The 24,900-nt window shown below is 36.0% G+C and overlaps 1 protein-coding gene across 2 annotated transcripts in view; it reads left to right on the top strand.

Annotated features, from left to right (window-relative positions):
• The window catches only part of MINPP1 (multiple inositol-polyphosphate phosphatase 1), a gene marked incomplete at its 5' end in the record, with an annotated part of 46,871 nt that extends 26,689 nt beyond the window's left edge, over nucleotides 1-20,182 (top strand). The window contains one exon of one of the 2 annotated variants that reach the window (XM_082854550.1): nucleotides 17,174-20,182. In XM_082854550.1, the coding sequence (XP_082710676.1) occupies nucleotides 17,174-17,567 (394 nt within the window). In that variant the 3' untranslated portion in view covers nucleotides 17,568-20,182. The remainder of the gene's footprint in view (nucleotides 1-17,173) is intronic. The other variant, XM_082854551.1, reaches the window with a different exon arrangement.
• Between the last annotated feature and the right edge of the window lie 4,718 nt (nucleotides 20,183-24,900).

Raw genomic sequence — 24,900 nt, 5'->3', positions numbered from 1 at the left:
ACTGAATAAATGAGATATATCTGGATTTTATTCTACTTTCCCATTCCCCATTACCTCTGTTAGTATATTTTTATTTTTATTTTTTAACTGGGGGGATTCAGTAAGTCACTTCCTTACTTTTTCAAAGTAAGTTTTATATTCTGGACTATGTATTAATCACCTCATGAGATCTTCCATTTTGTCAGGGGTACTCTCAGATACCAGAAGTAATTGCTGTAAATATATGTTATGGTCATTAAATAACTCTCATTAGCCTTTATCTACCTTTTCATTGACTCTCAAATCTTTGATGTTTTTATATTTCACAGTTGAATAAGAGTATGGCTTTTTAAGTTGTGTAGTTCCACATTTTAACATAAGATGGCAGCATTGAAATAAAAGTATAGTGGCACCAAGAGATTACTTAGCCCATTGTAACCAATGAGCTTTGTCTTTTAAAGTTCTTAGGAATGTATACAGATTCTAAGTTCTCAGAATATATTCTTGCTTGTCTTTTTGCTAACTTTCCGAAGTCAGTGTTCCATAGAGTTTAACTAGGTACCAGGATAGTGCTAGTTGTTGAAAGATACTGGCTAAATATGGTAAAAGCCAGCACAGCCTGGCTATGCTTTGAATTCAGATTCAAGTGTCCACTGGTCTTCTGGAAAGACATGTTTTGACTCTCAGTAGACTGTAGATCTGTGATGTCTAGAACTTTATTTCCCTGCTCTGTCCTCAGTGTCTAGAACAAGCCTGCCATGCAGTTGGTGCTTAGTATGTACCGAAGGAATATCTACAGTCCTTGTTTATCCTCCCAGGCATCCAAGCCACAAACCTATGCAGCATTCTTGACTCTATCTCCCTCACCTTCTACATCTACTCACCATATTGTGGGGTTTGTTTTTTTTTTTCTTCCAGTTTTATATCAAGTCCTTTGACTTTTCTTCATCCCCACTGCTACCATCTCAATTCAGGCTAATATCTTCTCTCTGTTAGATTTTAGCAACTGCCTCCTAAGTGAGTGCTTCCCTGATTTTAGTTTTACTTCTACTCCAATGCAGCTTATGATGCAGGCAATAGAGGGTATATACGAAGTTGAATACATTTAAATTATTGTCTCAAGGAACTCATATCCTAGTTTGGAGGATATCTATATGACAGCACTAAAACAGGTAAAAAGAAATACTGAAGGAGAATTGATTTGAACTGTTGGGGTTTGGCAGAGGCTTTATGGGAGGAGGAGTTTTTGAGGTTGGTCATTGAAGATTTCTTTCACAGACCTCAGCATACCAACTCTTAATACTTGTTTTGATTTTTTAAAACTTTATTGAAGTATAACTGATGTGAAATAAACAACACATATTTGAAGTATACAATTTGATGAGTTTTTACATATTTATACACCCATGAAACGATCACCATAATAAGATAATGAACTATCCATCGCATACAGAAATTTCTTTGTGACTGTTTCTAATGTACTTCCCACCCCCCATTCCCAGGCAGACCACTGATCTGCTTTCTGTCACTATAGATTAACTTGTATTTTCTAGAATTTTATATAATGGAACCATATAGTATGTATATGCACATTTTTTTTGGTTTGGCTTCTTTCCCTCAGCATAATGGTTATAAGATTAATGTGGGTATCAGTCATTCATTCCTTTTTATTTAGCATTTTACTTAGTATTCCATTATATGGATACTACACAATTTGTTTATCCATTCTCTTTATGATGGACATTTGGGTGTTTACAGTTTGAGGCTATTACAAATAAAGCTGCTGTGAACATTTGTGGTCTTCGTATGAACATATGCTTTCATTTCTTTCGGGTAATTAATACCTGGAGATGGACTAGCTGAGTCATATTTAGGTGTATGTTTAACTTTTTGAGAAACTGCCAAACTCTCCCCACCAGTGTGTGAGTTACAGTTGTTCTACATCCTGGCCAACACTTGGTATAGTAGGTATTTTTAATTTTAGCCATTCTCATGGGTGTGTTGGAGCACCTCATTGTGGTTTTAGTTTGCATTTCCCTAAAAACTAGTGTTGGAGGACAGAGGGAATGAAAAGTGCCCACCAAACTGATAAGGCATCTTGAAACGAAAACAAAAGGTGGGCAGCTCCATGTAATCAATGGATCCGTTATTATAGGGTAACTTACGCACATGGTGGGATCAGGGTCAGGCGGACAGTGATCGGGAAGCATTCACAACTGTACTCTGCACCGCCAAGGGGGCATCGGGACAGTTTTATAGTTAACTTAGGGTATGGGGGTGGGAACTTGGAAATAGGATGTGCATTCCTAAGTCAGGATTCACTAATGGGTAATGAGTCTCCTGGGCACTGGGAATACGTCAGTGAAGGTTTTTATTGTTTGGGGACGAACAGAGCATTGAGGCCACCTGGTCCTGATGATTGTTAAACAATATCTATTAACTACAAAGCCCTTGATGACAGAGTAGTGATTCACTGCTACACAGTACAGTTCTGGGCAGGGTCAGTGGAAGGAGAAACTCTAAGGGCTCAAGATGGTATCAGTTATGCTAACAGCCATACAACTAGTGATATTGAGCATCTTTTTGTGTGCTTATTTACCATCCATATGTTTACTATGGTGAAGTGTCTGTTCAAATCTTTTGCCATTTATTAACTGGGTTGTTTATCATTTTTACTGTTGTTGTAAGAGTTCTTTAAGTATATTCTAGATACAAATTCTTTCTCAGATTTATGCTTTACAAATACATTCTCCTAGTCTGTGGTTTACCTCTTTTGTGTTTATAATAATGTTTTTTATGGGCTAATTTTGGCCCACTATTGAGACAATTCCTCCTGAGCATCTATTTGGCACCCTGTATATTTTGAGGTTTTCCTAGTCTGGCTTGTGTGAACACAAACTATTCCTGGCCTTGTGTTAGCTTTGGGCATTTTTTTCGCCTCCTTCTTTTTAACACTTTTTGTCTGGGTTTGGATAGTTTTCTCACAGACATGAGCTGATCAGTACTAGCTGAAAACTTGAGGGGAGTCCCTGTAGATCTCTCTTCTGTGGTACTCTAGCCTGTGTATTCTAGCCAGCTTGGCCTCCCTAAATTTTCAGTTCTGTCTCATCTGCTCAGGAAGACTGCCATGCTCTGTTTGGGTTCCCCTGCCCTGTGCTGCAGCCTGGAAGCTCTGGGCAGTTAAGATGGGACAGCTGTTGGGATTCACCTCATTTGCCTTGCCTCGCTCTTATTCTCACTATTGTCGAACGTCTCAAAATTGCTGTTTCATGTATTTTGTTTGGCTATATAGTAGTTTAAGGCAGGAAGGTAAATCCAGTCCCTGTTACTCCATCTTGGCTGGAAGCAGAAGTTATTTCTATGTATTTTTGCTTGAGATAAAATTTTATGCTTGAGTCATTTCATTCTATATTTGTGTTAAACTGTCAAACCTGATGCTTCTCCATATGCCTCATTGGAGCTGATGCTTCAATCAGATGTAAAAGAAGACTTCAAAAAAATTTTTTTTTCCTCCTAATTTTCTTCCCAAAGCATCTCATATCTCTGGCAGTTCATGTTGCTTATTTGTGCACTTACATAAGTATGGGAATTTTATGAGTTGTCTAAAGCTCTATTTGATATTCCTGGATCATGTTTAAAAATACACTTTGTGTAACATTAGTTGAGTGTGAAACATGAATTAAGAGCTTAGAAAAATCTAAGCTGAGTACATTTAGGGAAAAACATGCAATTATCAGTTGTTTTTCTAGTTGAGCTTTTTGGGGGGTGTTTTACTTACTTTGAACACATGCATAGTCATCAAACCTCAGTTAACAACATAATTTTAGACTTCAAATTAAATTTGCTTTTTAATGGAAGATTTGATAAAATCTCCTTACCAACTTATATAAGTAAAAAGAGGACTGTAATTTAGAGAACTGCATTCTTATCTTGCTAGATAACATTAGGTAATTCACTTGTCTTTTCCTTATTTCTAAAATGAGCAAATCTTGACCAGATCTCAACCCTAAAATATTAGAATTCCAACTGTGTATTTCTACATATATTTCATATAGGTTATTTGTTTTCTTATATTTGTAGTTTACATTTTCTAGGGTTGTTAAAATTTTTTAAAGCTAAAATGAACCTCTGTAAAAGTGGTTTTGTGTGACATTTCAGTTTTAATGCATTTTTATCAGAGGGAGAGGGCAGAGTTAAAGGTTTATGCCATGGCTTTTTATTCCTTGTTTTTTGGGAGACTGTTGTGCTACGAGTTCTAAAGAATATCATTACAAGTCAGAGATATAGTTAATATGAGAAGTGTGACTAATAGAAGTCTATGTTTGTTGAAGGATTAGAGTATGCAGCCAAGATATAGAGAACAGGAACAGCATGATTTAGGAAAAATAGGAATGTTCAAAGCAAATTATAGAATATCTGAATTTTTCTTAATTTGTTAAGTGGTTAAAGGTAAAAACCTAGTTCTTGATGTCATGGCATCTTGAACTCTGTTTATTGAATGGCCATATGATACAAAGAAAGCTATTTACATGGGACCATAGGTAGAATGGAATGTAGCAGTCTTCATGCGCTCAGCAATTTTCTGGCAAAACTATGTGCAGTGGCCTTATATTAGGAACTGAGTAAACTGAGAAGTGATTTTTTTTTTCACATTCTTTCCCTTTTTGTCCTCCCATACATTATGTTCTCTTGTTCTCTCTGGTCTTTCTAACCCCCCCCCCCCCAGCCCCCAGACAGACACACACACACACACACACACACACACACTTCTGTACTCCCTCATTCAGACATATGAACACACACTTAACCTAGTGGCTGTTGCCAGTATTTTGGGCTTAATCATAAACCAACTTTGCTTTGAAGAAGCTTGGGACTAAAACCCAGAAAAATTCCCATGCCATCCTCGGAACTTGGGTATATTTAAGGAGAAGCTGGGGATTTGGTTCTTTCAAACAACAGTTGTGCCTGTACTAAGTGAAGTAAATCAGTTCCTAGCAGGTGACTTAGAACACTTCTAAGATGCACTCTCCATTATGAGACAAAGCAAAGAGTGTTGTGTTCCTGAGATGGAACCCACTACCTTCACAAGAATTACTGATTTACTTTACAGAAACCTGGCACATACCTTTAATGGCTTCTGATGAAAGCTGGACCATAAATAAATACTTTTGTATATTTGTTTTGACATCTTTAGAGTTACAAAAATAACCCCACATTTAAAAATCACTGCTATATGTGCACACACAGAAACTCCACAACTCTTTAGCCTCCACTAATTGAAGGTATCCAAGTCCCCATTTTGGGGTGTTTGGAAGTAATTTAGAATAGAAACACAGTATGTTTTTACATGTAACATGTGTGCTGCTTAACTTTGTCAAAGAAAACTGAGATGTGAGTAAGTCATTTATAACAGGGCAAACAGGTAGAAGCATGAGCAGCTATTTAAGAGGGACTATTTTAACTCTTCGGAAGGAAAAATGTGCTTTTTTGGTCACATATATTCCCATGTAGTAGTTTTTTTGTTGTTGCTTAATTAATAAACTTTATTTCCTAGAGCAGTTTTAGGTTTACAGCAAAATTGAGCAGCAAGTACAGAGTTTTCTCATAAACTCCCTACCACGTGCCCCCCAACCTCCCTTACTATTGACATCTCACACCACAGTGGTACATTTGTTATAATTGATGACCCTACGTTAGCGCATCATTATCACCAAAGTCCATAGTTTCCATTAGGGTTCACTCTTGGTGTTGTACGTCTTCTGGGTTTGGACAAATGTATAATGACACGTATCTGCCATTGTAGTATTGTACGGAATAATTTCACTGCCCTAAAAATCCTCTGTGCTTTGCCTGTTTATCCCTCCCTTCTCACCAACCCCTGGCAACCACGGATCTTTTTACTACCTTCATAGTTTTGCCTTTTGCAGAATGTCATATAGTTGGAATCATACAATATGTAGCCTTTTCAGATTAGCTTCTTTTACTTAGTAATATGCATTAATGTTCCCTCCGTATCTTTTCATGCCCTGATAGTGCATTTCTTTTTAGTGCTGAATATTATTCCATTGACTGGATGTACCACAGTTAATTTACTCATTTACCTACTAAAGGACATCTTGGTTGCTTCCAAGTTTTGATAATTATGAATAAAGCTGCTATAAAGATCGATGTTCAGGTTTTTGTGTGAACATACGTTTTTAATTCATTTGCATGAATACTAAGCATTGCAGTTGCTGGATCACATGATAAGAATATGTTTTTTTTGTAAGAAGCTTCCACAGTGGCTGTATCATTTTGCATTCCCACCAAGAATGAATGAGAGTTCCTGTTGTCAGCACTTGGTGTTGTCAGTGTTCTGGATTTGGGCCTTTCCAATAGGTGTGTAGTGGTATCTCATTGTTTTAATTTTTAATTGCCTAATGACATATGAGCACCTTTTCATATGCTTAGTTTGCATCCGTATATCTTCTTTTCTGAGGTGTCTATTCAGATCTTTTGTCCATTTTTTAGTTGGATTGTTTTCTTATTGTTGAATCTTAAAGAGCTCTTTGTATATTTTAGATAACAGTCTTTTATCAGATGTGTCTTTTATAAATATTTTCTGTCAGTCTGTGACTTGTCTTCTCATTCTCTTGACGTTGACTTAAGTAGAGCATACGCTTTTAATTTTAAGGAAGTCCGGTTTATCAATTATTTCTTTCATGGATTGTGCCTTTGGTGTTGTATCTGAAAAGTTATTGCCATCCCCAAGGTCATCTAGGTTTTCTCTGATGTTATATCTTCTACGAGTTTTACATTTAAGCCTCTGATCCTTTTTGAGTTAATTTTTGTGAAGGGTGTTAGGTCTGTGACTAGATGTTTTTTGTTTGTTTGTTTTTTTGACATGTGGATGTCTAGTGTTACAGCACCATTTATTGAAATGACTGTCTTTGATCCATTGTATTGCCTTTGTTCCTTTGTCAAAGATCAGTTGACTTTATTTACAGGGGCCTATTTCTGGGCTCTCTCTTCTGTTCCATTGATTTGTCTATTCTTTCACTAATACCACACTATCTTCATAACTGTAGCTTTATAGTAAGTCATGAAGTCGAGTAGTATCAGTCCTCCAACTTTGTTCTTCTCCTTCAATATTGACTGTTGGCTATTCTGTGTCTTTTGCCTCTCCATATAAACTTTAGAATATATCCACAAAAATAACTTGCTGGGATTTTGATTGGAATTGTGTTGAATCCATAGATCAAGTTAGGGAAAACTGACATTTTGACAATATTGAGCCTTCCTATCTGAGAGCATGGAATATCACTTCATTTATTTATTCTTTGATTTCATTCATAAGAGCTTTGTAGTTTTCCTCATATAGATCTTGTACATATTTTGTTATTTTATACCTAAGTATTTCATTTTTAGGGTTGCTAGTGTAAATGGTAATGTGTTTTTAATTTCAAATGAAAATTTGATTATTGTTAGTATATAGAAGAGCAGTTGACTTTAGTATATTAACCTTGTATCTTGCAATCTTGGTATAAGTGCTTATTGATTCCAGGAGGTTTTTTTGGTTGATTCTTTGGATTTTCTAGATAGATGATCATGTCATTTGCAAACAAAGACAGTTTTATTTCTTCCTTCTCAATATGTATACCTTGTATTTTATTTTCTTATCTCCTCTCATTAGCCAGGACTTACAGTACAATGTTGAAAAACAGTAGTGAGAGGGAACGTTCTTGCCTATACCTTATATTAGCAGGAAAGCTGAGTTCCTCAACATTAATTCTAGGTTGGGTTTTTTTTTCTCTCAACACTTAAAAATATTTCACTCCACTGTCTTCTTGCTTGCATGGCTTCTGAAGAGAAGTCAGGTGTAATTCTTATCTTTGTGCCTCTATAAGTAAGGTGCTTTTTTCCTGTGGCTTCTTTCAAAATTTTTTTCATTATTTTTAATTTTCTGAAGTTTGAATATTATATGTGTAGGTATAGTTTTTTTGGAATTTGTCCATTCAATATTCTCTTCCTAGATCTGTGGTTTGGCATCTGACATTAATTTGGGTAAATTCTCATTCATTATTGCTTTAAATATTTCATCTGTCCCTGTCTCTCTTTCTTCTCCTTCTGGTATTTGCATTACATATATGTTAATTTAAACCTTTTGTAATTGTCCCACAGTTCTTGTATATTCTGTTCTGGTTTTTTCCAGTCTTCTTTCTCTGTGCTTTTCAGCTTTGGAAGTCTCTGTTGTCATATGCTGAAGCCCAGAGATTCTTTCCTCATCTGTGTCAGGTTTACAAAGATATTCCTTGTTTCTATACTGTGTTTTTGATCTCTAGTATTTATTTTTGATTCTTTCTTAGAAATTTCATCTCTTTAATTATTCATCTGTTCTTGCATATTGTCTGCTTTTATTTCCATTAAAGCCCTTGACAGATAAATTATATTTTTAAAAAATTCCTGGCCTGATCATTCTAACATACCTGCTGTATCTGACTATGGTTCTAATGCTTGTTCAGTCTCTTTAAATGATGTTTTTCGCCTTTCAGTATGCCTTGTAATTTTTTTGTTGAAAGTGGACATGATGTACTGGGTAAGAGAAACTATGGTAAATAGGCCTTTAGTAATATAGTGGTAAGGTGTGGAGGGAAGAGAAGCATTTTATAGTCCTATGATTAGGTCTCAGGCTTTTGATGAGCCTGTGCCCCAAGCAGTGAACTTCACCAGTGCCTCTCAGTTTTCTTCTCCTCCATAGATGACACAGGAGAGTTAGAGGTGGCTAGAGTTGAGTATTTCTAATCTCCCAGGTAGGCTAGGCTCTGATAAAACCCCCTAGCAGGTTAGACTCTGGTGAAATAGTTTCTCCTGAGGGCAGGCCTTGTTAAGAAGAACAGAAAGCTCTGGTTTATTTCAAAATGGTTCCTTTTATCCTTTCCCTGCCAGAAGCAAGAGGGGATTCACTGAGGACCTGGCAGAGTTCACTCCCCTCGCTATGCCTAGTCACCTGAAATTTTTATTTTTTACTTTTTATTTATTTTTTTAAATTAATTAATTAATTTTTGGCTACATTGGGTCTTCGTTGCTGTGCGCAGGCTTTCTCTAGTTGCGGCGAGCGGGGGCTACTCTTCATTGCGGTGCACGGGCTTCTCATTGCGGTGGTTTCTCTTGTTGCAGAGCACAGGCTCTAGGCGTGTGGACTTCAGTAGTTGTGACATGTGGGCTCAGTAGTTGTGGCTCACGGTCTCTAGAGCACAGGCTCAGTAGCTGTGGCTCACGGCTTAGTTGCTGCGCGGCATGTGAGATCTTCCCAGACCAGGGCTTGAAGCTGTGCCCCCTGCATTGGCAGGCAGATTCTCAACCACTGCGCCACCAGGGAAGCCCTGGTCCCCTGAAGTTTTTAACTTAGACTTGTCCACACTGAGCCTCTAGCAATTTGTCAATTACAGTTTAGGTTTTCCGACCCTGGCATGGTTCCCATGGAGGTTTCTGCTCCTGTAAATTGTGATTCTCTGTATCTACCTGTCTCTCTCTCCAATTTGGGGGACAGCGGTTTGACCTGTGACCTCACTTCTCTGATGGCTCTAAGAAGAATTGTTGATTTTTCAGTTTGTTCAGCTCTTTGCTGTTAGGGTGGAGTTGCAATTTCTAAGCTCCTTACAGACTGCAGACTGAAATTTCTAGTTGTTTTTTTTATACCCAGCATCTGATATTTTGGCAGTTGAGTTTCAAACAGTAAAGTAGAAATCAGTTTACATATTGCTTAGCCACTGTTTATTAGTGAAGAAAAGCATTCTGGCATTCTTAGCTGTAAGTAGGCCCTTGATTTAAAGTATGTAGTTTAAAAGGACTGAAAAATTATTAGCTAAGTTCTTTTGAATTTTATACCTCATAATTATGAGGTAGGTGTTTTACTTCTGCTTTCTTAGGGAGCCTTGAAGAAGATTATTATATTTATTCTAGTTTTAACACTTGAATCATTAAGGATTACCAGGTTGAATCAGCTAGGAAAAATAAATAGTGAAGAAAAACAGTTATGTCTGAGGCAAGTGATTTATATTCTGAGCTAGTATTTATTGGGAATACTTTTTGAGTTAATGGAAAAATTACTTTTTTTCGATCTTTTAACTTATTTAGGAGTGTGCTAAATTCTGCTTCTTACCCTTAAAATCCAACTTGCACATTTAGTGATCTCTGAATTTTTTTTTTGAAATGCAAAAATTAAGAAAGATTTTTAGAATTGTATGAAACATGTTAAGTGCTTAAAGATAACTTTTAGGCCATGTGAGAGTTTCAGTTTTATGTTCTTGTTGATAGCATATTTTAGAAAGTATCGTAAGGCATTCTTTTCTATTTTATAAGCTCTTTCCCTGTGAGATAAAATTTCTCTAAGCCAGATTTTTAATAATATTCCTTGACATTTTTTAAAAAGATGTAAACCAAACCAATTAAGTGTCTTCTTATTCTGCGCTCAATGAAGATTTGTATACATACATTTAGGAATGATTTACACATAGTTCTTAAAGTGATCGTTTGTTTCAGGTGATTGTATGAGATATATATATATATATATATATATATATACACACACATAATATATTACATATATATGTGTATATATTTTTTATATATATATTTGTGTTGTTTTGTAATACACTTGACCAGGGGTGATATTGCTGTCAAAAAACAAGAAATCATGCATCCTGATACAAACTTGAAGCATTGTCTGCTGCTGTATTTTGTAATCAGGTGTCTTAGAAATGGGCAAAGTGATTTTAAATAGTTATGTCTGGGAAATGAGAGAAATAAAGCGGGGGAGATTGGTTGGCAAGGAGAAGATGTTCATATATAAAGGAAGTGTTTAGGAAATAAGAAGTAGATGACATTGGATCTGGATACAACCTCAGTACAGTGTTCCAGATAGCTAGTACTTACTAATGGGAGTTGAAAAGTATTTGGCTTAGATGTTGGGTCTCTGAAACTGAGAACTGTCATTTGTTGACATATTCCCTTTCTTCATGCTACAATAAAAATGTAGTTGCATACACCCTTTATTACTCAGCAAACTGAATTCATGGTGGAGAGTATGTTGTACTGAGTGTCTCAGAGTTATTGAGAGAAGATGGTCTCCATAAGCTCATAATAGACACATGGTGTCTCAAATTTTAGGAAGCAGTTAGTCATGTAGTGTGTTCCTGAAGCAAGATTTCTTGTCTTTTGTTTTTGTTTATCCTCCGTCACATATTTATTTCAGGTTAAAAACCCGGGGAATGTAATCTTTGCCTTTTATACATTCTTGGAGAAGAATTGATGCCTTGTTTAAGAGATAGTCCATTTTTTTATTCTGTAGGATTTAACATGTGCTCTCACCAAAGGGCATGTTGCTAAAGAGTATTTTTTAAATTGCCCAATTCACATTAGTACGCCAGGGGCCTTGTTACCAAGCACTAACAATGTGGTTTTTCTCAGCTGGTATATTGAAATGCCATGTTTTCATACCCCCCCCCCAACTGATTTGATTTGTAATTAATTTTAAATTTTTACCAAGTTTTTTTATTTGATTTGATTGATTTTAAATCAGCAATGGCTTGAAAGTAAACTTGGGTTACTAAATTCCTAACTTATTTGCTCCAGTCCAGTTATGCAAATATTTTCCTATATAAGAGGCATTGAGCTTTTTCCAAGTGAATTTTTTTGTGTGTATATTATATTCGTGAAACTCGATTTATAGTATTCCTGTATTCAAGTTCAAGCTAAAAAATTAAATAATTTCAGATGTGCCCTTCTTTAAAAAAAAAAACAATTTTGAAAAATTGAACTTAAGAATCAGGCTGAGGACGATTAATATTTTTTTGAAAGAATTTAGGTTAATCTTTTATATTATCTATTCCTATGAATTTAATGCATAGTATTTTTTCTAGTGAGTTTAATTGATGGTTCAGAGTTAACTTAGGCAAGTAAGTTAACCTCAGTGTTTTCATCTGTAAAAATGGGATGATGATATCTACATCATAGGGTAAACCAGATACTACACTTTACTAAAGCCACAATGGGCAGCATTTCTATTATAAGACTTCATAGGAATGTATTCATGATCCAGCTCAAACGCCACCTCCTCAGCAAAGTCCGTCCAATTCTTCCTCAGACAGAGTGATTTTACTCTCTTTCTCTGGGTTCCCCTAACACTTAGACAAATTCTCATCTGCAAGAACCAGGCATATGTTTTGTTTGTATTTTTGTTCTTTCACCTTACCACCTTTTTTCTCCCCCTTTCTCATCTTTCCTCCCTCTTCTAAAAAGCGAAACTAGCATGGTACCTGGCACTTGGCAGAGAATGCTAGTATCTGTCACATCTAAACAAATGGCAGAATGGATCTTTGAAAAGTCTCTTCTTTATGTTTCAGAAAATTGAGCACATCCATTTTTGTCCAATGCTTTTTTTGTATGAATACAAGCAACATCAGCCAACTTCTTTTTCTGAAGTAGCAACAGCATCTGCTATTTGTGCAAGACACTTTAAGGCACAAAGGTTAAAGGCAGACAAAAAATAATCATGAGTGAAATTGTGCTCATTTCTCCTTCTTTATATTTGGCATTATTGTAGAGATATATAACCTACAAAAAATTGTAAGTTGCTTACTATTTTCTGCAAGCACATTTGGATCTCTAAGTAAATTGATGTTTTTAGTTGTTTAGATTGTTTTGGGGAAGGCTACATTAGTCTTGACCCTCTAGTATGTAGTTTTCCTTGTCCTTAGTTATCATTATTGTATTGATGCATTTAACCAGACCTTTAAACATACTGTTTTTGTATATTGCATCCTTCTGTAATGGAGATTGATCTGTAGTAAGAAGATGATACTCATGGCATTTATTTTTTAAATTGCATTTTTCCTTCCTATTGAGAATTGCTTGGAATTCTAAAATATTTTTTTTAATTTAGGTGGATCATATGGCAGAAGACAGTCATTTATTTTTGTTGATTTGGCTTCCTATATGAATCTAATATATAAAGTTATTTGATTTCCCATAAAACTCCCAATAAGCATTTTTAAAGCACAATTTTTCTCGACTTTCTTCTCAAAAATAGCTGATTTTAATATGTGACTGAAAGTAGGCAGTCAAAAGAGAAAATGGGATTTATTGCTTTTTATATAAACCTAAGGAACCCTAGGTTTAAACCTTAAATTTGGGTAACAGCTTAGATTTAATTTCTTCTGTAGCTTGGATGTAGTTAATAGGACTTTGAACTCATCATTTGTACATAGCCCTGTTGGTCTCTTCTCTTCCCCAACACACATTTTTTTGTTTCATATGTGTGTTTGTTATTTGTTTTTTATCTTTTTTTCTATTTTCTCTTTATTTGATTGACTTTTGAAACCCAGGTAGGTAGGGTAAGGCTGTTTACTCCACTGTCTATCAGACACTTTCCCACATAATAGCCACCAGCCACATGCAATTATTCAGCATCTGAAAATGGGATTGATCTGAATTCAGATTGCTGTAAATGTAAAGTACACACGGCATTTCAAAGACTTGGTAGAAAAGAATAAAATAGTTTTATTAATAATTTTTATGTTAATTACATGTTAAAAGTAGAATATTTTATATTATATATTGCCTTATATATTCTTCCCAGTTTATTGGAGTTCCCCAGTGGGGAAAAGAGGAGAGAGTTGCTGACAGTTAAGCCTTTCAGTGAGACAGGGAGGGTATTGCTGCTCTCCTTCCTGAACTCTGATGTGTCCTAATGAACCTTACAAAGAGCAATAGTAGAGTATTGAGCTGAGGGTTGTTCCTGGCTTTGCACTTACTGCCTCATGGCTAGAAGATTTAAAATACAAACCAGTATCTTTATATTACATGTTTTTCTTTAACTTCTATCACTATTAAATTCCATTGTATTTACATTATGGCAGTGGCTTTGGCTTATTTATAGTCAAATATATAAAGGGGCGAGGCAAGTAACAAACGAATGAATCCATCCTATCTTAAACAACGTGGAATGATATATGTCCTGTGCAACAGGTATATGTTGTCTCTGGAGGGTAAACCTTATTCCTGTTCAGCTGATTATTGCCTTCTTAGGAGTTCATGTTGCCAGATCTTTCAGGTTTTTAAGAGGAGCCACAAATCTGGATTTTTAAGAATTTGAAATCTCCCACTTTTAAAATACTGACAAATATTATAAGATGTAAAAATATTTATGCAGTCAAACTAAATATAACTGTGGTTTGAATGGTACTGCTTTAGAACTTTGGACTTAAGGAGATACTGCTTGGAAATAAATAAAGGTTTTAGGTACTTTAGATGACCTAATTAAAGTATACGAGTTAAGAAAAGAGGCTTACAGTCACCTGCTGATGAATGGTTTTTAAATCTCACACCTTTTAGAGAATATTAATCTCAAAATAATGGATAATTGAGAAATAGTATGTTTCTCTGTATTTTTTGAGTATACTTTTCTAGTATAGTTTATTTTCTGTAGGGATGTTTTTCTGCTCCTTATTCTCTTATTTATTTTTCTGTTGCTTGTTATAATGTAAATTTAGTTTTCCTCAACATTTAGAAGAAGGCTGTATCAGGTTGCTCTTTTAACCTTACAGAGCTCCCTTTTCTGGTGGGTGTGTGTGTGTGTGTGTGTGTGTGTGTGTGTATACTGTTCAGGAATATGGTAGCTTGCTTCCTGGCTCTGCTCCTCTCCCCCCACTTTTATCTGGGCTTCCTTTTTCCTTTATCTCTGTGGTCCCTCTCCTGCTCAGTCTTGACCCCACTCCCAGCAGTTTCTCCTTAGTGTGGCCTCTGTCCTTCAGTGGAGCTTTGGAGCAGTTGTTTGGAGAGTTCATAAGGGCTAGATTTCTGCAGCCCCAGGAGAGGCCTAGAGGTAGTCCTCCCTTGCACTCACCAAGTTGAAGTTGAAGCATTTGAGTCCCTGTTTTTTTGCTCGTCAGCGGGGGTCTACTCTTAGCTGTTGGAGGCCAATTTCATATTCTCATTATGTGGTCCCTCCATATGTAGTTTACAACATGGCTGTTTCCGCTCTCAGGTCAGCAGGAAGATCTCTCAGCAACTTCATCCCCTTTCAGTAACCTACCCAGATTAGGCTAGGTCCACCCAGAATAATCTTCCTTTTGATTAACTCAAACTCAAATGATTAGGAAACTTATTTACATCTACAGAATATTTTCTGCCGTATCATATGACATAATCATGCAAGTGATATCTTGATATATGTAGGTCTTTCCCAATTTAAGAGGTGTGGATTATACTGGGTATATACACCAGGGGGCTGAATTCTTGGAGGTCATTTTAGAATTCTGTCTACCATAATTTTTATTCTATTTTTAATTGCTCTAAAAGGTAACATTACCTAAAGTAAAAATAATAATGATATGTTGTATGTTTATGGCATATAGAAAAAATCAATCTATATTACTATTGTCATTATATATATACATATACATACATATATAATATATAGTATCAGTACATACATATTCTACACACACACACACACACACACACACACACACACACACACACACACACTAGAGTAACCTAAACCCTTTCCAATTTCAGCTGCTATCTCACATTGGCCCACAGCACTTTCCAGTGAATATCCGATGGCTGTTTGGGATTCTCCAGTTTTCAGATCTCTTACATGCTTCCCTCTGCTTCCTTCTACACTGATACTGATAATATGCAGGTGTTGAGGCTATTGATGATTCATGGAGAATATTTTTCCACATAGTTATGTTGTGAATATTTCCCTTGGGTTTGGGATCTGCTGTCCATTTGCTCCATCTGTTTTTTTTTTTTTTTTTTTTTTTTTTTTTTTTTTTTTTTTTTTTGCGGTACGCGGGCCTCTCGTTGTGGCCTCTCCCGTTGCAGAGCACAGGCTCTGGACGCGCAGGCTCAGCGGCCATGGCACATGGGCCCAGCCGCTCCGCGGCATGTGGGATCTTCCCGGACTGGGGCACGAACCTGTGTCCCCTGCATCGGCAGACAGACTCTCAACCACTGCGCCACCAGGGAAGCCCAACTCCATCTATTTTTATGTGAGGAATTAGGAAGGTTCAAAAACTGCAAATGCTGCTGTCCTCCCAGAAAATGTGAACCTAATGTGTTGGGGTGGTGGCAAGAAGTCAGATGGTTAACTGTGTTTGAATAGGTTTACGAATTATATTTAAGAACAATAGTCATATTCTTTTTATAAAAGTTGAGAGAAGGCTAAACAGTCATTTGCTGCTGCTTTTAAAAGAAGCCTTTACCAGAAAAAAATTGTAGAAAACTTGGAAAAAACAAAAATAAAGGTGACCTAGCTCATGGTGTTGGAAGCTATTGTGTTTCTGGCAGTGTATAAAGTCCATTCCCAACCACAGACACAGTATATGAGCTAGAATAGGTTATGTCTCTACCCTTTTGTAGCTCTCTTCCACATTTTGTGCCCAAGTTGGGTCTTATAAAACATTGAGGAATAACATGCATTACTGTTCACTGTTCAGACTTGGTTTTAACCGAGAAATTTACTGAATAGTGCTTGTTCTTATTCCCTAGATAAAGATAAAATAACATTTGAAATTTATTCAGATGAGCTCCAAGGAGTAATCAGTATTTACTAAGGGCCAGTCCTTCACAGACAGGCAATGCAGTTTTGAAATACATATCAACTTCAAGTTCCTTAATCTACAAGAAAAGACTCAACACTCTCTTTAAACTTAAAGAATAATGTGTATGCTCACTGTTTTAGATGGGTTTACAATACTACAGTGTTCTAAAATTTTGGAACATAAGTTTTATTATAAAAAGTTCAGGGCTTCCCTGGTGGCACAGTGTTTGAGAGTCCGCCTGCTGATGCAGGGGACGCAGGTTCGTGCCCCGGTCTGGGAAGATCCCACATGCCACGGAGCGGCTGGGCCCATGAGCCATGGCTGCTGAGCCTGAACATCCGGAGCCTGTGCTCTGCAACGGGAGAGGCCACAACAGCGAGAAGCCTGCATACTGCAAGGAAAAAAAAAAAAAAGTTCAGTTCTCTGCCACACAGAATTTCAGCCATATTGTTGTTATGTAGATTGTTGTTATAAAGATTACAAAGAGATGATAAAGTTGTATGCTAATTCTAAGTATAGCTATTATGTTTAAAAGCTATTATGTTAAATTACTTTGTATGTAAAAATATGTTTATATGTATTTTTTTCTCTACTTCTCTTTTAAGTTCTCAACCAGTTTCCTCTCCAGTCATCCTTCAGTTTGGTCATGCAGAGACCCTTCTTCCACTGCTTTCTCTCATGGGCTACTTCAAAGACAAGGAGCCCCTAACAGCTTACAATTACAAGGAGCAAATGCATCGGAAGTTCCGAAGTGGTCACATCGTACCCTATGCCTCAAACCTAATATTTGTGCTTTACCATTGTAAAAATGCTAAGACTCCTAAGGAAGAATTCCAAGTGCAGATGTTACTGAATGAAAAGGTGTTACCATTGGCTCACTCACAAGAAACTGTTTCTTTGTATGAAGATCTGAAGAACCACTACAAGGACATCCTTCAGAGTTGTCACACCAGTGAAGAATGTGAACTACCAAAGGTGAACACATCTGATGAGCTATGAGTACCTGGAAAACATTTTTAATTCATCAGAAATCTCCAGGGAGTGATCCCATGCTTGGAATAGGTGGGCAATCCCTGGCTACAGCAAGCTTTAACATTACTTGGGTATTTCTGTCTTTTCAAAGAAAAACGTTTCTTTTTGAGTCTGGACATGGATGTGTAAGAAATGATTCTTCACTGGAGCAGCTCTCTTAATGAAAAAGATCTATTCAAAAAGATAACTGGCACTACAAACATTTACAGAAGTTAAATATTTATGTAAGAAAACTTACACTAAGAATGTGATTTCAGGATGATACTTGAAAGTTGGAGTAACAAAATATTATGTCAGTTGGACAATCCATAACTTGATTGGACTAAGTCTAGGAACTTTGCCAGTTGTGCTGCAGTTCTTTCTCTTTTCCTCAGGTAGCACAGTTCTGGTATCATCTTTCTTAATCAGAACTATTATGATTCACTGGGAGTATCGCTTTGAAAGAAAGCTAACATCTCTCTAGTTGAGAATTCGAAACGATATTAATAAACAGAGTCTGATTTAAAAGAACACCTTCACTGAAGGAAGACAAAAATATAATAAATATCTTTGTTAGTAGTATTTATAAAGTATTTGAACACTGTTTCAATAATTCCTTTTAACCTCCTAGTAAGTCTTGCAAAGCCATTCTTTAATTATTATCATTCCTGTTTCACATATGTAACAGTGGAAGAACAAAGAGGACCATTAGCAACAAGACAGAAGAAAAGAATCAAAGTTTCTTAAATCCATTGCTTAGCATTTTTAAAAAATTTTTGTCATTTTTGCTTGTATTTTTATATTTTACTATTATGTGAAATATATCTTTTGATGGTTTAGTTTCCTTTTTGTTCATTTCTGTAAAGAAAGACTTCCTGCTGGTGGGCTTAGTTTCACAGATATGAACCCATTTCAAAGAAATGGTTCTGAGTTCTGTCAAATGCCAGGAAAATGTTTGCTATAATAATAAACAGAATTCCTGTGACTTTACTACCAGGTCTTTTCTGCTCTCCGTATTGATACACAATCCGTAACTGATGGTAACAGGCTAGCATTTCAAGCAGCTTTGACTAAATCAGGCAATATAAGGAAATTTTTTTCTAATAGAAGTTTCCTCAGATTTTCACTTATTAGAGAAAAATTGAAATCTGTTTTATTAAAAAATCTAAATAAAAAGTGATACAACTATATATTGAAGGTATAAAAGAAGATGCATAGATCATTGGTCTGTAGATCATTGATCTTCAAATGAATGATATTCATAAAATAGATGATTAACTGATAAATACTACTGATACATCAATACACTGCTGATTGTTCCTGCAAAGGTCTGGTATTAATCTTTTTCTTTTTTTAAATTTGTAATTAGGCAGACAAGAAGAGAACAGTATAATGAGCATTCATGCCCATCATACTGTTTTATCAAAATTAACAGTATATCATTCGGTTTAGATCCAAATAAGAAGAATTGAGGACTTTTGTATGCCTCCCTGGTGCTTTTGCCCTCACTCCCTTCTTAGACGTAGCCACCAACATGAAGTTCAGTATTTACCACTCCATTGCATGCTTGACTCTGAAAACTTGTAGTATTGTGGGAATTTAAAATTTTCTATAAATGGACTTATACTGTGCATATCATTCTTGAATAATTGATTTCTTTTAATTGCTATATTTGTTTTTCAAAACTTCTTGATCCTGATCACTTGTCTTAAATTAACACCATCAGTTCATCAATACCTATTGTGTACTTTTTATGTACAAACACTAGACTAAGTCTATGGGCATGTTAATGTGGAATGAACCTAGTTTTTCTTTCAAGGGGATTATCTTAAAAGACCTTAAAATAAATTTACTTGATGTCTGGAACATTAATTTGATTCATAAACTTTTCATAGACTATTAAAGTTTTATAGGAATTGTTTAATTTATTGTTAAATAGGACTATATAGTTATCATTGTAGTCCTTGGTATGTAAAATAGTTCAGGATAGAGGGTAAGTGTGGTCCATTTTCCCTAATGTTACAGAGGTTGTGACATTACTCTGGTGCTATTATTCTCACTTAGGAAATGCCTGAAACTGAAGAATCTCATGATAAAAGCAAAAGGTCTTTTCTAGGATAGGATGTATAAAAAGTTGAACGTTGAATAATAATCTTTGGCCAACAAGAGTTCATTCATGATAGGTGACCAAATTATTCAGTCAAGCCAAAATTTAATCGCTTTCGGTTCTGAGACTTTGGTCAGTTAGTAAATAGCCTGTGGACATTAGCCATTTTTCTGTCTAGTCTACAACTTGATGTGTGCAGTGCACTGTACTTACTGTTTTTTATAGTCATTTTATCATTTTGAAGTTTTTTCTCTCCAACACATAATCATGTGCTTGAAACTCTTTTTGTATATAATCTTGATCTCAAAAGGAGCTTCGTTTTCTTTAGGCAAAATCAACTTTTATGATAGCTTTGAGTGCTTTCCTTTTATAAACTTCCGAATTGATGCATGCCCTTAAACATTTGGGAGCTACATACAACCAAACCAGAATCTATAAGTGTCAATTTTTGGAATATATTTCTCTAAGGTGGTATTTCATATAATTCATTAATGATCCTTGGAATTTGGACTGTGTTCTGCCAAATGTAAGCTGAAAATAAATATTTGCATTACAGTGTAATTTGCCTGTATCTAGCTCTTCTCCTTAACTTACCCAATCACTTAATTCTCATAGAATCACAGGTCACTGAATTCTCTCCTAACTATTCATTTTCTCTCACTCAAGCATTTTCTTCCACTCACCTATCAGCTCAGTCTACCCTTAAGCACCTTCACATCAATCTGTTAAGCTATTTTTTAATTGTGTGTGTGTGTGTGTGTGTGTGTGTGAGAGAGAGAGAGAGAGAGAGAGAGAGAGAGAGAGAGAAGAGAGAGAGAGGGAGAGAGACAGTATTTTTGAGAAAATTCCACAGCAAGAAAAAAGATGTTATATTCTAGTTAAAAGATTTGTAGTTTGAGCTTCATACCTTGCAACCTGAGAGGAAGTTAACTTCTAAAACTTTAACTATTTTATCATTACTGGAATAATACATTTTATGATAGAAGGATTCTTAAATTTATTACTTCTAAAACCAGTCTCAGTTCAACATCTTCCATGTACTATATTCCCAGATTTTAAACCATTATTTAAACCATTATTTAGACCCAAGCAGTTTATGTTCACACTTTTGTGTTACTGGGAGAACAAATAATTGTTCATTAGAATGATAGCCTAGTATAATAAGAATGTTTCATTAGAATATTTATTTTACATTATTTATGAAATAGCTAATATGAAAGATTAAGTTGGGATTTATTGATTCTCTCAGCAGTTTTCATGAGAGTTCATTCTACCAACCTTGGGGTTCTGATTGTCTCTTGACCAAATGTTAACAATGTGGGTGCTTTTGGAAACTTTTTCAATAAATATTCTCATTCTGGAAGAAAATCCAATTTTGATGTAAAATATGTAAATATGTACTTGAGAGAGAGAGAGGTGGGGTCCTTGGGACAATGACTCGTCAGAAGACCAGGACATGACTAAAACAGAGGCCACTAGGGAACTGGGAAATAATTGAGATGAGATCCCAATGAGCCAAAACAAAAACCAAGCGGGAATATTCCTCTACTGAATTAGTAGAATTAACCAGCAGGTTTAAACAAAATTGTAGGGAAGGAGTTGCAGCCTTAGTGTTCTGTTTACAGGGTGCTTAGGGAGGTGGTATTAAATGGCTCAGAACTGATCTGTGAGATTTTCCTACATATCTAGTACTAAGTTATTTTCCCGAACCTTGGTTGGGGTATCTGGGGATGGGGAGGGTGGAGTCGGTCAGAAGTGCTCTTCCTTGCCCTTTCAGAGATCTGATTCTGTTCCTGCCCCCATTTTCATCTGGGCCTTCTCTTTCCTGTACCCTTTTTGTCTCTATCATGTTTAATATGGATTTTTATTCCCAGGAGATATTTCTCAAAGTTATGTTCCAGAAGGGAGCTTCAGCTGGTGAGTTTTGAGAGTTCATAGGGCCCCTCTGCTCAAGTCCTCTCAGAGCTTAAGGTAGTAATTCCTTGCACAACAGCAGTTAGCCCTCTAAACTTCCAGTGAGTACCTATAGTGACTTGGGAGTTCCCTCATTCTATCAGCTACTCTGCTGCTTCCCTCTGCTTCTTCCCAGTAAGATGGTGCTTATTGGTATGGGCCTTGTAGCAATTGGTGGTTTGTCTTCCACCCTCTCAGTTTGGGAAATTCTTAGGGATGTTTCATCAACTTGTGTTGCAGATACAGTCTATGGGTTTTTGTTTTTTTAACTTTTGTTGCTCTCTTTTTAGGTGATGGGAGGTGATGGGAAATGTTAAAAAAATCATGCCATCACTGTCATCTTCTCAGATTCTCCTTTCTAAGTCTTTTAGAGGATCATCACCATTCATATATCTTCACTAACAGAGTTCCTGTTCAAATAATTTGCCCACTTCTTAAAAATTTACTTATTTATTTATTTTTGGCTTGTTGGGTCTTTGTTGCTGCACGCAGGCTTTCTCTCATTGTGGCCATAGGGTCCGCATATGTTCTGTTTTGGTAGTTACTGCTAAACAATTTTCTGAGGAAGTTGAACCAATCTATACTCCCAAAAATGGTATGTGAAAGTGCCATATGGCTGACATTCTACCAATAGTTGGTATTATCCATCTTTTTCATTTTAGCTACTTTTGTAGTGTGTTGAGTTATCTCATTGTGGTTTTAATTCGCATTTCTTTATGGTTAATGAAATTAAGCATTTTCAAATGACCATTACATAACTTCTTTTGTGAAGTGCCTGTTCTAGTCTTTTACCCATTTTTGTATTGGTTTGCCTGCCTTTTTTCTTGTACTGATTTGTAGGCTCTAGTAGCTTTAAATCTTTTTCTTTATCCTTGATATTCTGAAATGTAAGTGTGGGATTGTCTTTGTTGAGTACGAGAAGGTAGACCTGAAAACTCATGTTTTTTTCCAGATCTGGAAACTTCTCAGTTTTTCTTTCTTTAAACATATTTCTCTGCCATTTTTCCATTCTCCTCTTCTGGAACCCCTGTTAGATGTATGTTGGATCCTTTCAATCTGTTCACCTGTAAATTGATCCTTCAGGGCTCTTCACAGCTTTTCTATATATTTTTCAACCTTTGTCTCTCAATGCTTCTTTCTAATTTCCTTACTGTTTTCATCTAGTCTAGAGTTTATCCAATCTGGTGAGGGTTTTTTGTTTGTTTGTTTGTTTAATTTTATTACTACTTTTTAAAAACTTCATGACTACTTAAAAATAATTTCCAATACTTCTAATTGGTTCTTTTTCATATTTACCTGTTTTATTTCTTTTTATCTTTTGTTGTTCTTTTAAAATGAAAGTTAATCTTCAGTTTATCTCTTTGGCCATTCTAAACATTTATTTTAGAGTTTTGCCATTCTGTAACAAAATTAATTTTTTCAGGGATGAATTCATGTTCTCATTGTTGATTTTATTGTTTGTTTTTCTTTTTTAGGGTTAGATTTCTTTTTGTTTGAAATGTCTTCAGCATACTTGTTTACCAAAGAAGTTGTTTATTTATGTCTTCTTTTTCTCCTTTTTTCAATCTTTCTGTCCTTAACCTCTGTTTAATGGTTCTGCAGTGGCTGCAGTCTGAATACCTAGCCCCAAACCATGTCTCATAATGATATTTGGGGGTCTCCTGTATCACCAAGCCATTCCTAGGCATAAGCATTGTCTTTCTGTAGTGTATATAGAACATATATTTTTATCAGTAGTTGTTATTTTACATCAGGAATCTTGCTGACAAAAAATCTTGCTGATTCCTGAGGCCATTGCCCCGTGTTCCCTGGCCTGCCAAGGCCTACATGTCTCCTGGAAGTGGCTGTACAGCAGTTTTTTTCATCCTTTGAAATCCCTGGTTTCAACTAGTAAATCATTAATTTCCTATCTCATTTGGAACATATTTAATCCCCATTAAATTTCAGAAGTTAGAGGCCCACCTGTGTCTGCCCGCTTCCTGGCCAGGAGCATCAGCCCCTCTCACTGCTTCATGTTACTCTTCTGTTTCTGGTTCATGGAATATGTAGTATTTTTTTGAGGCCCCTCATATCTTTTCTTTATTTTGATTTTTGTCTTTATTACTGTTTGAGCAGAAGAGGTTTGTCAAAGTGTGGACTTACTGAGTCATTTTGACCAGAAATCCAGTTATATACATATTTTTATATGTATAAAATATAAAGGGGTTAGGAGTCCACGTTCTCACTGTTGAGGGCCCTGGTTCGATCCCTGGTTGGGGAACTAAAATCCCACAAGCTGTGCGGTGCAGCCAAAAAAAAAATATATATATATACATATATATACATATATATATATTGAACAATTATATATATATAGAAAATACATATATATTGGACAATTATTGAACTTCTCTGAACCTCAGTTGATTCATATATAAAACAAGGCTATTGGACCATGGTCCTTAAAGTCCATTCCAATTCTAAATTCTGTTGTTTATGTAACTTACAACCTATGATTTGTGTCTGTGTTCAGTCAGCTAATTTGTAGTGTAGGACACTTGAAATCCACGTTTTCTGCTTTCTGACTCAGCAGCTGTTTCTGCCATACCTCACAACTATCCTCATTGTAAACACAGCAGACAATCAAGAAATCAAATCCATAGCATGCCACACCCACCCAGTCCAGTCGTCTAACTAGAAAGTTGGGGATTTCTCCAGTTTTTCTTACACTGCTTTCTGGAATTCCAAACAGAAGATCTGATAAGGTTTCAGAAGTCGAATGTGTGTGATACAAAAGTTGATTCTTTTTTTTTTTTTTTTTTGGCCGTGCCGCTTGGCTTGCAGGATCTTAGTTCCCCTTAGTTACCTGACCAGGGATTGAACCCAGGCCCCAGCAGTGAAAGAACCCAGTCATAACCACTGGACCAAGAGGGAATTACCCAGAGCTGATTCTTATGCAAAGAGCAAAGGGCAACAATTGAGAAAGAAGCTTTTTTGCATAGTTATTATAATCTCAGAAAACTGGGATGTCATCAGTGTAAGCAACATGCCTGATGCAGAACTGGAAGAGAGAACGATCAGGGGGTGGTTCTTAGACCGTGAAAACAGTTACAATGACCACATCATCAAGGAAGTAAGGCCTGGCCAAAAAAAAAAAATTACCTGTTGCTTTTTATTTACTAACTAACCCAACTAAAGAGATGGTTTTTAAAAAGACACAAAACCTGAAACTTTCAGGAAACTGATAACATTTTTTTTAGCCAATTAAAGAAATTCAGGCTC

The sequence above is a fragment of the Leucopleurus acutus genome (genome assembly GCF_964270905.1).
Source record: "Leucopleurus acutus genome assembly, chromosome: 14".
Taxonomy (NCBI): domain Eukaryota; kingdom Metazoa; phylum Chordata; class Mammalia; order Artiodactyla; family Delphinidae; genus Leucopleurus; species Leucopleurus acutus.
This window is presented reverse-complemented; position numbering and strand designations above follow the sequence as displayed.